At 37.8% G+C, this 15514-nt stretch overlaps 1 protein-coding gene across 4 annotated transcripts in view; it reads right to left on the reverse strand.

Moving 5' to 3' along the window:
- Positions 1-2563: 2563 nt before the first annotated feature.
- Positions 2564-15514, reverse strand: part of CSRNP3 (cysteine and serine rich nuclear protein 3) — a 219154-nt gene continuing 206203 nt past the window's right edge. For all 4 annotated transcript variants that reach the window (XM_016195315.2, XM_060177782.1, XM_007539326.2 and 1 more), the window contains one exon: positions 2564-12938. In XM_016195315.2, coding sequence (XP_016050801.1) covers positions 11886-12938 — 1053 coding nt within the window. In that variant the 3' untranslated portion in view covers positions 2564-11885. The remainder of the gene's footprint in view (positions 12939-15514) is intronic.

Below are 15514 nucleotides of genomic sequence, written 5' to 3' on the forward strand. Positions count from 1 at the left end.
ATATTAAATTAAAAAATTAAAAATTAAATAGTAACCACTTTTTTAAGGATTAAAAATATTTATGTATTTATTCCCTTTTTGTTGCCCTTGTTTTTATTGTTGTAGTTATTACTGATGTTGTTGTTGTTGGATAGGACAGAGAGAAGTGGAGAGAGGAGGGAAGACAGAGAGGGGGAGAGAAAAACACCTGCTGACCTGCTTCACCGCCTGTGAAGTGACTGCCCTGCAGGTGGGGAGCCAGGGGGTCGAATTGGGCTCCTTAAGCCAGTCCTTGCACTTTGCGCCACGTGCGCTTAACCTGCTGCGCTACCGCCCGACCCCCAACATTACTTTTTATGTTGATTCAATGCTAAAATGATAATACATTTTATAGTAGACTCAATGGAAAGTGTTAGTAAATCAGTTTTTTCTTTTTCAAATTTATTTTCTATTATCTTTATTTATTAGATAGAGAGTAATAGAGAGGGAAGGGGGTGATAGGGAGAGAGACAGAGAGACATCTGTAGCATTGCTTCACTACTCACAAAGATTTCCCCTTGCATGTGAGGACCAAGGGGTTGAATCAGGGTCCTTCTGCATTGTATCATGTGTGCTCAACCACGTTTGCCACCACCCAGCCAGCCCCTTAAATAAATTTTTTCTATTAAGAATATCTTAGTATATATTGCATATGTCACTTACTCTTGTGACTGACAGTATTTTTTGCTTTAAATAGTATTAATAGAGGAGAAGCCAGGAGGTGGTATACCCAGTATGGTACACACATTACCATGTACAAGGACTGGACTTGTACTATATATATTAGTTGAGGCAGTGTGACGTAACCAGTTGATAGCAGCCAAATTGTCAGCATTCTCAGCTCAACATTTCTATAGTGGGAATATGTATTAGATGGGTATAGGAGACATGAAGGCTGTGCCTGGACCTTTCATCATGACCCCTGCCCCCTTTAGTATGGTTGATGAAGCTACCATAGTTGTCAAATATACAGACTGGAGTAATGGAGGCAGATGCAGAATCCTCTGGGTAGCATGATTTTTTTGGAGTCTAACCAGACACTTGTTAATAGATTACAATGGACTTCTTCCATCCTAGGAGTTACAGAGGCTTTTTTGAAAAATCAAACACACACAGGCACACACAAATATATTCCAGATATGACATTGCCTTTCTTATCTTCAAGGCTTATGTGATTGAATCCAAACATGTTGAGTCTTACCTAACATAGCATCAGAATAGGTACATAAACTTTTAAGAAAGGATGAGTTGAGACCTCAGGACCATGAGATCTGTTGGTTTGTTACGGACTCAGAATTCACTGGGTTAAAAAAAAAAAAATGTTGACAGTATACTGAACGTATACAGGTGAAGTACTAACTTAGTACAAATTTGGAGGTGATATATATATTTTTATATTTATTTATTTATTCTCTTTTGTTGTCCTTGTTGTTTTATTGTTGTAGTTATTATTGATGTCATCGTTGTTGGATAGGACAGAGAGAAATGGAGACAGGAGGGGAAGACAGAGAGGGGGAGAAAAAGACAGACACCTGGAGACCTGCTTCACCGCCTGTGAAGCGACTCCCCTGCAGGTGGGGAGCCAGGGGCTCAAACCGGGACCCTTCCTCCGGTCCTTGTGCTTTGCGTGGGCCACGTGCACGCAACCCGCTGCACTTCCGCCCGACTCCCAGGGGGTGATATTTAATGTTTTATGTCCTTTTAAATCCTTCTCCATATCCCCCCTGCTACTGGCAGTCAGTCTTGTGGGCACAGGAGGGCATAAGAGGAAAGATAAACGTTTGAGGAACAAAAACTCAGAGTTTTTGTACTTATACTGTAGGAGATCTTGCAAAGACTTCCAAAATGCTTGGTTTTTATCCTATCCACAATGAAAAAGGAACACCACAGAAATTTCCCAAGTAACTGAGAAATATGATCAGATTTGAATTTAAGGATGATCACAATTACATATCACTATAGAGTTTGAAAAGGTTTAGATATGATGTACATATGAAAGAAAACAAGATATTTGGGAATAGTGACTTGCATAAAATAAAGTATTAGCATGTATACATTTTCTTTTAACTCTATGGACAATAAACATGTTTGGTAAAAGTGAGTCAGCATTGTTTGTAAGTTCCTATATGTAGACATAGTCCCTCAATGAGTCATAGAGTCTGATTAAATGAAGTGAAACAAAAATACCAGTAAGCAGGTGAATTATAGGATACTATTTAAGATACAGGGTTTGTCTTTTTAAGAATATCCATCCAAATATAATTTGAATAGGAAGTTCCTCTCTGGTTCTCATATTTGTTTATACATTATTATTTGATGAAAGAATTGAATAGTTGAGGAAGAAAATATAAGCATTTCTACTTACAGAGTAATAGTAATGAAGTTAATACATCTTTGAGATGAAAGTGTAATGAGCTCTTTCAGAGGTACTGGCTTCACACACAACTTTCTAAGACTGTATGTGTTACACAAAGGGAGGCAGATCTTGTGTATGTCTGGACAGCTCAGGATATAAAAAGGATTTACAAAAATGCAAGAGCACATACAACTTAGAAACCAGTTTTACTCTGCTGCAAACAAATGGACAAGATATTGTACAATATATAATAAAAAGTACAGCATAATACAGTGCCACTAGTAAAATAAACTTAAAGACTTAAAAATGCTTGTGATATATATATATGTACAAGCTGCAATAGAAAGCCACAATAAATACACAAATTTCCATGTCATCCATAATAAATACTGAAAATATAAATACAGAAGACTACAACTAATATGAATAAATTATTACAACATAAGGTCCAGGTTAAGTTCTGTTGAATATTATTGTAGCTTATTCTTATACCCTTTGGCATTTTCAATGTTATAACTTATACACAAGAGAAATCAATCTAGAAACTGTGTGACATACAACAGTGATGTCTCAGTGGAAAGTGAATGTATGTATGAATTACATACATAGTTCTATTTCTTCCTTTTCGACATTTCTAAGTGACTAGCTAGACTCTAACAATAATAGAGTACCATTGAAATACCGTTAAAAATGAGTAAAATAACAAAAATCAACTGAAGGAGAAAACTAATCACAACGTCAAAAAACTTTACGGTGAAATTATCTCAGGTTTTTTTTTTAATGACCTTTTGTGCAAGTAAGAAAGAAAAAAAAAAACAACAGATAAACAATTACTCTAAAAAAAAAACAACAAAACTTCCCTTGTGTAAATACCATTCCCAATGTCTAAATGGTTCAATATATACTAAAGGATAACACCCAAGTCCTCTGGATCCCTTGGACCCTTTCATTTATCATTACATTCAGTTCACTAGTTTTTACCCGAATTTGCAAATACACCAAATTTCTATGGCAGCTGGAAAGTGAAGACACAGTTGATGTATAAGACTATGATCCAGAGGAAGATACTGCAAAAGGTAACATCTGCTCATATAACCAAATTGTATATTTTTTTATGAGGAAAATGAATTTCTGAGCTATGTTTAATAATTTTTTTCTTATCAAACTGGCATACCCTGTGACACTGAGGGAAACACATTGAAATGAAAAACTGCCATTTCTGCATTAACAGGCATTAACCAGTACATATGTATAAATAGTTCTATCTTAAAAGGCTATTATACCAGAAATGCAATAAACTAAAATGAAAGCAGATAACTGTACTAAGACACAAATGCTGAGGTTGTTAGAAAGAGCTGTAATCTACAGGTTTTTAATTTTTTCAACTATGTCTGTACTGTAAATTTCTAGCATTTATTATACATCAAACACTTTTGAAACATGTTTCACAAACTATACCTCAGACTTACTTTCATAGAAGTGGCTAGAGTCAATTAAAATGGGCCAAATTATGCACATCCTTGACATAAGCACTCTATGGTTTCTTTTTTTATATATATATATAATTAAAAGTTATTCCCCTAGAGTTATCTGTGGGGAGCAATCACACTGCGGGGTTGTCATTTCACAAAAGCATCCAAATTGGTGAGATAAGAGGCCGTATATAAATTGAAAAGCAATCCCCCATGGAGAATGGAAACATAGAATTTGGGGAGTCTTCTTATCTTCCAGTTAATTCTGATTCTGAGTTGGAAGTGACTCTAAGCAACCAGGAATTGCTCTGTAAATTGTAGTGGGTGTTTGGGTCAAGCGATATAGTCAGGAAAAAACAAACAAACAAAAACAAAACTATCTTTCCCCACCCCTCCCTTTGTTTTCAGGTCTTGTCAAGATGACAAAATTTAAAACATTTTGCTGATCCCTGAGAAGGCAAGCAGCCATTGCCTAAGTAACATGGGGAGAAAGAGTGGGATAAAATAGCGGTTGAATAATTCTCCGGAGGCATCTGATTTCACTTCTGACTTTCCACAACCCACCACCACATGTTTTCCATAAGGAGTAGAAAAAGTTGAGATTCAAATGCTGTCACTTTAGGCTTTAAGGGAGATTAATAAAAGTGAGAATTTAATAAAAGATTAATAAAAGCAACAAGGTAGAAAATGTTCAACCCCCCCCCCCCACTACCCCCCACACACCATGTAACTTCTCAGAAAATTGAATAGTCACTGGATCCTGGTTTTAATGTTTGTCACCAGGGCTCTGAAACAATCACTTTTCTTGTCATTACCTCCTGAGACCATGGTAATCATAAAATTAACAAAAATAAATTAAAAAACAACTAGTGCTATGCTTATCAAAACCAAGTCACATTACTGAACATTGTCTCAATATCCACATTTTTAAAATGAGACTTCCTAGGAGACTTAAGGAATCATCAAGTTTAATAATCCCCAAAGATAAGGAAAACTCAACTCCCTTTGAGATTCTCAGTATAATGGCCTAAATGACCACAACTGTTGCCAGGTGCCTAGTCCACAAAGACTGGCCAAGATATTTTCTTACTCTGAGACGCCCAAAGAGAACTGGATTGCGTTGCCAGGGAAATGGTCTTCCCCAGTGATGTTAAGAATAGATGGGTATCTATCCTGTTGGGCATGCCTGAATGACAGTCCACCCTGGAGGTAGATGGATGAGTCAGATGACCTTTGGAGATCTCGTCTAGTCTCAAGACCAAAAATGTTGAAGAATACAGAAGAGTTTCAAACTTCCCATTATTCCTTCACAGTAGGCCATTGTTAGTATCTCTGAAAAGATAAAACCTTTCAGAGATAACCATTTGGCATGACTAGTGCCTAATAAATCAAGATTCAGACAATAACCTTTGACAGTGGCTCCTTTGATTGTGATACAAAGAAAGTGACTTTTCCAGTTACCAAATTTTTAAGTGTATCAAGTTTTAGTATCATTGCTGAAGCGCTAGACCATCTAGCAATCATAGTAATTAGAAAAAAAAAAATCAGGTAGTTTACACTATTTCTTCCCTCTCATTTAAGTACAGCTTCAAAAGAGCATAAAGATATTTGAAGTTGTTGCAGCGATGGACATTTTTGTTTATGGTTAGGGAGAAAAGTTTGGTGGTCAAAATAAAAATGAAGAAAACAAAATTGGATAACGTATGCTATAAAGTTGAAATTTCACCATCACTTTTTATTTGTTTCCTATGCAGAAATAGCAGTAGAAACCCAAACCCAATTTGAGGCCACCCTATAGGTAGGATTATTTCTGCTCTCACTGAGTACAGGAGCAGAAGTAGATACAGATTATCTGGTGATAGAAAAATCTTACAATTTTCAATGAAATATTTTTAAATCAGGTTCCTCTCAAGCACTGATTATTAAATATTAAGATATTCCCGAGCCAGAAGAAATATTGGAAAGAAGTTAAAAACAGAATAAAGGGATGCTTAACAATGAAGCTATTCCAAAACTACAACTAAAATAATTTCATCAGGTCACATAAAATAATGTAGAAAAAAGCAATGCCAATCTCTACCATAAATGTACCTTCTTCTAAATCCCTCTAATCAATACACATTATTGTAATATTTCAATAACTTCTCATGTCACTACAATGAGCCAGTGGACTTACCTGACTATCACTGTGGTGATGAGTACTACAGAGAAAGGAAAAACATCACCAGGAGATTGAATATTAATACTGTCCAAAACAAATCCTATCATATTCCTTCAAAACATTAGTTCTGCTAAGACTTTTATATGGCAAAATTAAATGACACACAAGAGATGACTTTTATTGAGTTAAAAACAAGTGTTAAGTGTTGAATAAAAAAATCAATTATCATCCTATGGTTTAGTCAATGTTTCCTTTTTATAAATAAAAAAAATCAATTATCCTGAAATGTGAAATATTCACCACCTGTAAGTCAACAGTGTGACTTAAATTGTTGAAATTACTTCATTTCCCACAAAGGTAGCAAGTGTCTGTTTTCACTACAATTGCAGAGGATATGCTAATGAGACTAAAATTGTATATAAAAATGAATTGGTTCAGGCATTGAATTCACTTGTATGCACCTTACTGCTTCCTTTCATTCAGGAAATGAAACTGAGGCATGTTATTTACTTCATGGAAAGCATGTAATGGGGTGCAAGACTAGTTGCCCAGTAAAATCCAGGTCATACCAAGCATTTGAGCTTGAATTTCTGATAAGGCAGAAGCAAAACATCTGCATTGGTTAGGAAGGAGTTTTGTGGTCTAACTTGAAAGTTATGAGTTGAAGTAAAACTTTTGGTGACTCTTTGAAAGAATCATATTCATGATAGAGATTTGGCAAATAAAATATTTGAAAAGAACTCTTCTATTTCCACATTCATTACTTTTGGCAAGTCATTTTTAATGAAAATTGTGTTTGAATCTTATAGGTTGCAGCTATGCATTTTCGTTTAAATTCTGAAGCATCAAATTAGCTTTTAGATATTAAAATGTATGGCCTAGAGAATACTCACTTTGCAGCTTCCCTGTCTAGGCTTCAGACTGCCATCTGCGAATCTAGTTTTTGTAGCCTAATACAATTCTAGTTGTCCAATTCTGCTACAACATTATGGATTGTAAGGAACACCACCACTTAAGCTTATATTCCATTCTCCTCTCACTGGCCCTTCCACAGTTCTAACTTTCTGAATTTCTGATATTCAGTTAAATGAAGTCAATTAAATACTTTAATGTTATAGGAAACATGATGAGCGATACTGTTTTTGTGTAAATCTGTAGTTTTGGCTTAGGCCTTTTAGCTACCTTGCACATAATTTAACAGATCAAAGAAAGCATAATGTAATCAGAAGTGGTACATTTATGTTACACCTACGAGTGATTAAGGCTTTAAACTTTTGGTGTTGGTCCTAGTAAAGATAGAACAAGTACATCCAGATGCACACCAGTCAAGTCTTGCCTGTGAATGTATGAAGGTGCTTCCAATTTAAGGTTGGTATTTTTTATACTTGTAACAATAACCCTGATTGCTCTGTGTGAGAGAATAAGGAATAATTTCCATTTTAAAGAGATTTAGTCTTATTTGAAAAAAATAGAAAATTTGTGTGATTATTTTTGTTAAAGACAGTCTCTTGGTTGGCTTCTGAGGATGCCATGCATCCACCTGCAAATTTCATAATTTGTAACCCCAGATAAAAGTGAGGTCACTGAATAGATTCTGTCTTCTATCTGAAACGAGGTCAGGCCTTTGTAATTTAGAACTAGGATTTTCTTGATAAATTGTTTATAAAGAAAAGTAAGAGAGACTGTCCCACAGAGTTGTTTCAAAGGTTTTCTGGGTCAAGTTTGAGTTCAATCTGGTTTAGAAACTATTTGGTAGAAGTCTGCTGACAAAAGCCTCACTTCATTTAATACATCTAATATTAAAGATGCAACTAGCTGAAAGTCTCTTTTTCATTCAATCAGTTCTACCCAAGTGCAGACTTAATTAGTAAATTTCAGATGGAGGAGAGAAAAGGAGAATTCAGTGAACTCCATTTATTTAGAGCAAAGAGGTACTCTTTCATTTGTAGTTTTTATTTAAGTGGACAAGAATTGGTATCATTTTTCTAAAATCATATTATGAGGCTTGATTGAATTTTTCATGCCATTCTCCATCATCACCATTTCTTAGAATTTCTAACCTCAACAAGGGCAACAAAATGAGAAAAATAGCCTCCAGGAGCAGTATATCCATAGTGCTGGCACCGAGCCCCAGAGATAACCCTGGAGGCAAAAAAAAAAAAAAAAGAATTTCTGGTACCTTCCCCTCCCATTCCACCACTTAGGACAAATAGCTGTTGAGAGAATTGGTACTTGATCACATAATATAATCTCTCTCACTTCTTGATTACTTTATGGTCTGTGTTTTTGTAATTTGGGGATACTCTGGGACTGTATATAATTATGAAGATTGTATTGGTCTAATAGATATGGCATTCACACTTCATATGTCTCTGGCACACTGGGAACAGGATAGTTTCTACAAAAAGAAAAAAGTTGGCTGTTTAAATAATAACTACATTATTCAATTAATCAAAAGACAGGAGACAATTGGATTGTACTTATGTTAATAATCAATGATCAAAAGATGGAGAAAAACAACTTAATTAATTCTCTTTCATTGATTTCTTTCTCCCAAAGGAAACCTAGAATGCAAAGGAGATGCGAGCTGCTCCCAGCCTCTTGACTTACAAATAGATTTGGCCAGGATTATAACTAGCACAGGGCTGGTGCTAAAACAACAGAGACTAGAACAAGAAACTTTGCCATTTACAGTGAAAAGTCAGTCAGTCAGATGTGTTAGAGGAAATACAACAGCTGTTGGTCAGGTTATTCTGTCCGGATATAAGTAGTCGTACTTCATTCCCATTTTTAAAGGCTTAGAAAAAAAAAATACAGCGTTTTCCTGATGTGTAAAAAGCCTTTCGTGATGACTATTAATAGGGCAGATTTCAGAAGGAACACTGTGCTGTTCCAGCTTTTCTGGGAAAGGAAGTAATAACGAAATGATTCCATCCATCATTAATATTATTTGTAACTGGCCCAGTATTTTCAAGCACCGGTTTTAATAATTGGCCTCTTTTCTAGTAATATTTGTGTATTACAAACTCAAATAAGACTCTTGTGTAGGAGAAATTTACTACCACCCATTGTGTGAAATCTGCCACTCCCCAGTATTGTGCACATACCTACTTGTATATACATGTGGCATATGGGAGGAGGGATAAGAATTTTTGTATATTTGGGCTGGGCGGTGGCGTACTGGGTTAATCTCATAGCTCAAGGATCCCAGTTTGAGCAGCAGGCTCCCCACTTGCAGAGGGGGCTGAGGGTGTCGCTTCACAAGTGGTGAAGCAGATCTGCAGGCGTCTGTCTCCCTTTCTATCTTCCCTTCCTCACTCAATTTCTCTCTGTCCTATTCAAAAAATCGAAAAAAAAAAAAAAATAGCCACAGGAGCAGTGGACTCATAGCGAGCAGAACCTATGTATATAGTGTATGAGGAGATGCTTAAGAATTAGGATGAAGAAGCTGTCATCATTCAAAAATTAATACTTCCATGGCAGTAACTTACAGTCTAGATGCGATGGAGGAACAAACTCTGGTTTTTCATTTGCTTGTTTCTCAGTAAAGCGTTCTTTTGGAAATGAAGTTGTAAAACGGTGACCAAATTGAACATAAATAAATGCATGCCAAAATTCCTTATGAAAATAAAGTCAGATTAATTTAAATATCTATACTTTCAACTCTGTGCCAGCCAGAGACAAGCATCTCACACTATCATACTCCATATTCCAAGACATAAACTCCAAGTTCCTCACACTTAGGTACTTCAGTGGATCAGCAAACAGGACACATGTTATTCTTTCACGTGCTTGAATGAAAGAACAACTTTTAGTCAATTTCTCTTTGGGTCTGTGCTCTTTAGATTGTATCAGTAGGGAAAATGTTTGGAGATCAAGCTTTCAAAACTGGGACTTTGTTGACAACATGGGGCCTACTTCTAAGATCTGAGCAAAACCTCAATCTGGTTATCCCAAAGGATTAATTTAAAGGGATGAGCCCTGACTTCATAATTATAACCTCCATACGGACAAATCCAAAGTTCCTTAATGTCAATAATACTGGTTATAAATTGGTCTGTTGGTGGGGCAATTTTTAGTCAAGAGAACAGGCAGGAACCAACTATACAATGAATAAGGTACCGAGTAAACCTGTTTTCCCCAAATCAAGTTTTAGTAGAAACTTTTCCATTGGAGGACTTTCTCTAGACCAAACATTTTTACATTCAACCAGATAAGATAGTATTTTTGTAAGGAACTGAAATCTACAATGTATTTATATCCATAATGCTAAACAGCCAAGTCTAAAAGACATAAAAAAAAAAAGTAGCAATGCAGTTACTGAATAGCAAGGCATGTTCATATTTTGAAGAGGCATAAAATGTGAAATGATTTAACAATAGAAGGTGAAAAAAATGAAAAACATATTTAGCATAGTCATAGTGCATTGAAGAAAAAAGGCAGAGCACTCTGCTTAGTTAACTAAATTAATTTACAGAAAAATGGGAGTTTTGAAGTCCTCTGATGAACCAAGTGCAGATAAACGCACAGGTGGGAAGTGTCTTTCTATCTGTCCCCTTTAATAAGAGGACATGAGGTAATCAGGAATATTCTGGACTGTTCTGATAATTGTCCAGGCAAGTGAAATCAAAATGCTTCAGTGAAGTAAGGCCTAATTGAGTTTTTGGGCAGAAGCCCCCTCCCGCTTCAACCAGCTAAAATAGAAACGTCATAATCACGCATTTTGTAGAGATGAATTGATCACTCCGTAGAAAAAGCTGGCTAGTGAGGATTTATCTCTTCCATGTTTCCTCAGCCTCCTCTGCTGTTACCAAGTTAGGTCTTCAGAATGGCGAAAGAAAATGGGTCACTTTTCCTTCAAAAAGTTATCACTGGATGATTCCTCTTTACTACTTATATGAACCTTACAATATAGATTTAAAAAAAAATACCCTAAAGTTTTCATCTCAAAGAGTTCTCAGTCCCCACCCCTCACAAGGTACCATGAAGGGGCACTAAAGTGCATTTTGGTGTAGGGGAGTTGAGTGTAAAGGTGCTGTCCAGGCTAAGAACCAAGATGATGCTGTTTTAAAAAAGAAAGGCAATTCCTTCTACCTCCATCTCTGGAGTCAGCTGAGAGAGAGCAATGAACTAGACCCTCACCAGAGGATTGTCCTAACTCTTAACTTTAGAGAAAACTGTGTAAGGACCTGCACATAGAGACTCATTTATTTGTTCAAAATAGCAAAAATAGGCCTATTTCACCCTTAAGAAAGTATTTGCAAATTTGATCAGTCATGATCATAAAAATGTAAATGGATCCCAGATGCAATCAATGTGGGCATGCTTGGTGTTACTAACTATGTATCTTTACCTTAAAAGAACATGCTGTTGTTCATTTTCATCAAAACATGACTTCTAGCTACCGTAAATAAAATACACATAGGACAATTAAATCTTTTTCTTACAGTAATTACGTTTACATTAAAAAGTCACCATCATCTTCGCTATATCGAAAATTAGTACTCTAACTCATATCATTTTCCATTCTTAGTCAATAATTTTGCACAGGCCCGATAATCCAAAACTTGGAGTTCTGATCTACACAGGTTGGCAGGTTTCACACAGCTTGACAGGTAGGCAAAACTGTGAGATATGCTTTTCTTAATTAGCATTTTCTATCAAAAACAGTCTGAAATCTTTTAAAATCCTCACAGAGACTGCATTTGTGCAATGCCACAGTCATGTAGCTAGAAAGGAGAAAGAAAATGAAATATAGTCTAGAAGATTCACTGCAACCATTTTTTTTTTTTTGGTCTTTAAACAAGGAGCCCAGGAAATCCAATTAAATACAATGCTTTAAATAGGATAAGAGTTGATCCTAGAATAACTTAAGCTACTAAACAGGGACCGTTTCAACTACAGGCGATTTGATGCACTCCTCGTGCAATCTGCTCTTTTCTGCCAGGCTCAAAGGATTTTCAGCAGGATGCTCTGAAATGTGACTATCACCATTCAATGTGGAGACAAACCCTTCTTGGGAGGGGCCTTTCAAGTATGAGTGAAATTCCACTTGAGGATGACTAGGCCTGTGTTCAGGATATAAACTGTTACAGGGCACACCGCTGTCATTTTCTGAAGAGGAGCAACAAACAATGACAGAAGGGTTGGCAGCTGGGTAGTGGGAGGTACCATAGGCCTCTTCTGCTTGTCGGGCATAATCCACAAATTGTTCTGGGGTCATGGTGTAAGGCACCAGCGAAAGGGTACCGTTTTTGACAGTATCTCTTTCAGAATAGTTCTCAGAGATTTGATTAGGAGTTCCTGGAATGTGGCTATCTATTTGGTAATACAGAGTTGAAGAGTTGGCATAAAAAGAAGCATTTTTCACGTGGCTTTCATGAATGGCAGTGCCATCAGAATAACAAAGGACAGAAGGGAGAGGGACAACTTCAGCATGGGTACCCAATCCTTCCACCAAACTGTCCCCTTTCTCATCATCGTCATCCTCCTCTTCCTCCTCTTCCTCTTCCTCCTCCTCGTCAGACTCACTAGGTGCCAAGCTTTGTGTGCTAGAATCAGTGACTCCGCTGCAGAAACTGCTCCCATCCTCTTCCTCCTCGTCGTCCTCTTCCTCTCCTTGACAATCTAATTCCTCAGCTGACTGCAGGTGCAGCACTGCAGCCTGGGGTTCAGTTTCAATCTCAAAATTGTCAGTGATCGAATATTCTACAGAGTGAGCGACAGGGCCCGTGGAACTACTGTGAGCACTTATCTCACCGTGGCAGCCATTCAGAGCGGGGATTTGCTGCTCTCGGTTTTTTTCGAGTTCAAGTTTCATTATTGTGTGCAAAAAGTGAGTCCGGACACGAATAGGATTAAATTCAATTCTACCTGCTGTGTTACTACATCCTTCTTTAGTGCAGCCACATGGGAAAGACATTCGATCCACCTTGGAAGGAAGAAAACAGATTAGCCCCATGGAACACTTACAAGTAAATAGCCTGCCCCTTAGGTCAATCTCTTCGATTCTGAGGTGACTAAGTTCTTCTTATGCGAGAACAAATAACAATCAACTGCCAATAGAAAGGGGGAAAAAGGAAGTGAAGGCTTAAAACTAGCTAACCTAGGTTTTTAGCCTGCTCTCAAAATAAAAATACACTAGTGTTGATGGGTATATTTTTAATTCGATAACACTGACTGTCATTTCTGTATTCTTTTTTCCTCCCTTCCCTACTTCTCCTAATCTTGTTCCTATTTTTGCAGTGTTTCTATCCTTTGTCCAAGCTCCTTCCACTTTTACCGCATGCTAGTTAACATGCCTGATTTAAACAAAGTTTCTGCTTGCATATCCACCAGCTATTTTAAATTTTTTTATTATCTTTATTTATTGGATAGAGACAGCCAGAAATCAAGAGGGAAGGGGGTGATAGGGAGAGAGACAGAGAGACACCTGCAGCCCTACTTCACCACTCATGAAGCTTTCCCCCTGCAGGTGGGGACGGGGGGCTTGAACCCAGGTCCTTAAGAATTGTAATACATGTGCTCAACCAGGTGCGCCACTACCCGGCTCCTCCCCACCAGCTATTTTTAATCTACAGTACATGCCACTTTCCATGTCAGTCATGGCCTTCTTTGCTTTTCTTACTATGACATCAGACCGGCAGTCTACTCACTTACCTTCTCATTCTTTTGGACACCTAATACCTGGTGCACGTGTGTATGTCAGGGCAGCAATGGGAATGCACACCCAAAGATAACTGCTAGATCCATGTGGGCGAGTGCCATTTCCCCCCTCCCTTCTGCATTCTATTAAACTACAAGCTATTCCAAGGAAGAAAAGGTCCATTCAACCAATATCACATATTTATTGGAGTAATTGGGTTCTGTAGATGGAGTGATTAGGTATAGCAAGCCTTGTTGTTACAACCCAGGTGGGAAGTAGAATTCCTAGCAGTCCGTAGGTATTCTTTCTTTATTTATTTGACTAAAACACTGATCAGCTTCAGCTACTGAGGGCGCCAGAGATCTAATCTATGACCTCTCATACATAAGTCTATTACTATTTCTGAAATTCTTCTCCTCAGCCATAGGCACTCTTAAGATAAATTTCCTCCTAGTTAGTGTGGATAATTTGGACTCTGATTAGCCCTAATAACTCAATAAAGTGGCATGCAAATGCCTAAAGGCTTTCCTGGTGGAGTTCAAAACAACACTGATGTGTCATTCCAGTTCTAGAGCTGGTAGATTCATCTAAGGACTCATCTTTGTAAAATTAGTTTAAGACTCTTTTACAGTGTTCGAAAACTGTAAGTGTATAGTTTCACACCTATAGATATCTGTATATACAACTCACTGCACACAACACTGTGGGTCCTGTACCATCTCATCAAGTGACATCCTTCACCACTCCTCCTCCCACTGTGCTCTCTGATAAACACCACAGTTTCCACAGTCTGAGAGTCACTTTATTTATTATGACTGTGGAGATACTTTCTGATTGTCTAATTGTTTTCATCTCCTACAATTAACATGCATGCTGACGAGAGCAAAGGCAACTAGAAAGAACGGGGGTGGGTGTAGCAGCTCACCTAGCAGTGTAGACATCACCATGTACAAGGACATAGGGTCAAGCTCCCAGTTCCTAAATTCAGGGGAGAAGCTTCAGGAGCAGTAGAGCAGTGCTAAAGTTCTTTCTCTCTCTCTCTCTCTTTCTCTCTCTCCCTCTGTTTGTCTCTCTGCCTGTCTTTTGTGCTTTTTACCCTTTATTAGAAATAAAGAAAAATGAAATATATATTTCATTTCATTATATATCTATATCTACATATATGTATATACATATATGTCTGCTGAGAATAGTGAAGCTGTGCAGAGACCTAGCTCCACTGATAACGTTGGTAGAAAAAAAAAAAAAGGGGAGCCAGGCGGTAGCACAGCCGGTTAAGTGCATGCATGTGGCGCAAAGTACAGGGACCAGCATAAGGATCGCGGTTTGGAGGCCCGGGCTTCCCACCTGCAGGGGAGTAGCTTCACAAGACGTGAAGCAGGTCTGCAGGTGTCTATCTTTCTCTCCCCCTCTCTGTCTTCCCCTCCTCTCTCCATTTCTCTCTGTCCTATCCAACAACAATGACATCAATAACAACAACAACAACAAAAAAAAGGGCAACAAAAGGGAAAAATAAATATTAAAAAAAAAGAGGAAGAGGAGAAGAAAGAAAGAAAAAGGAAGAATTAGCCCTCTCTGTCACCTTATCCAAATGCAAGGAATTTTCTATGCCGTGGACAAAGCAGGTCTAGCATAATCATCCTAATTTCAACAAAAAGTAAAAAAAAAATGGGGGTCGGGCGGTGGCGCAGTGGGTTAAGCGCACGTGGCGCAAAGCGCAAGGACCGGCGTAAGGATCCCGGTTCGAGCCCCCGGCTCCCCACCTGCAGGGGAGTCGCTTCACAGGCTGTGAAGCAGGTCTGCAGGTATCTATCTTTCTCTCCCCCTCTCTGTCTTCCCCTCCTGTCTCCATTTCTCTCTGT

The sequence above is a fragment of the Erinaceus europaeus genome, chromosome 18 (genome assembly GCF_950295315.1).
Source record: "Erinaceus europaeus chromosome 18, mEriEur2.1, whole genome shotgun sequence".
NCBI classification, from domain to species: Eukaryota; Metazoa; Chordata; class Mammalia; order Eulipotyphla; family Erinaceidae; genus Erinaceus; species Erinaceus europaeus.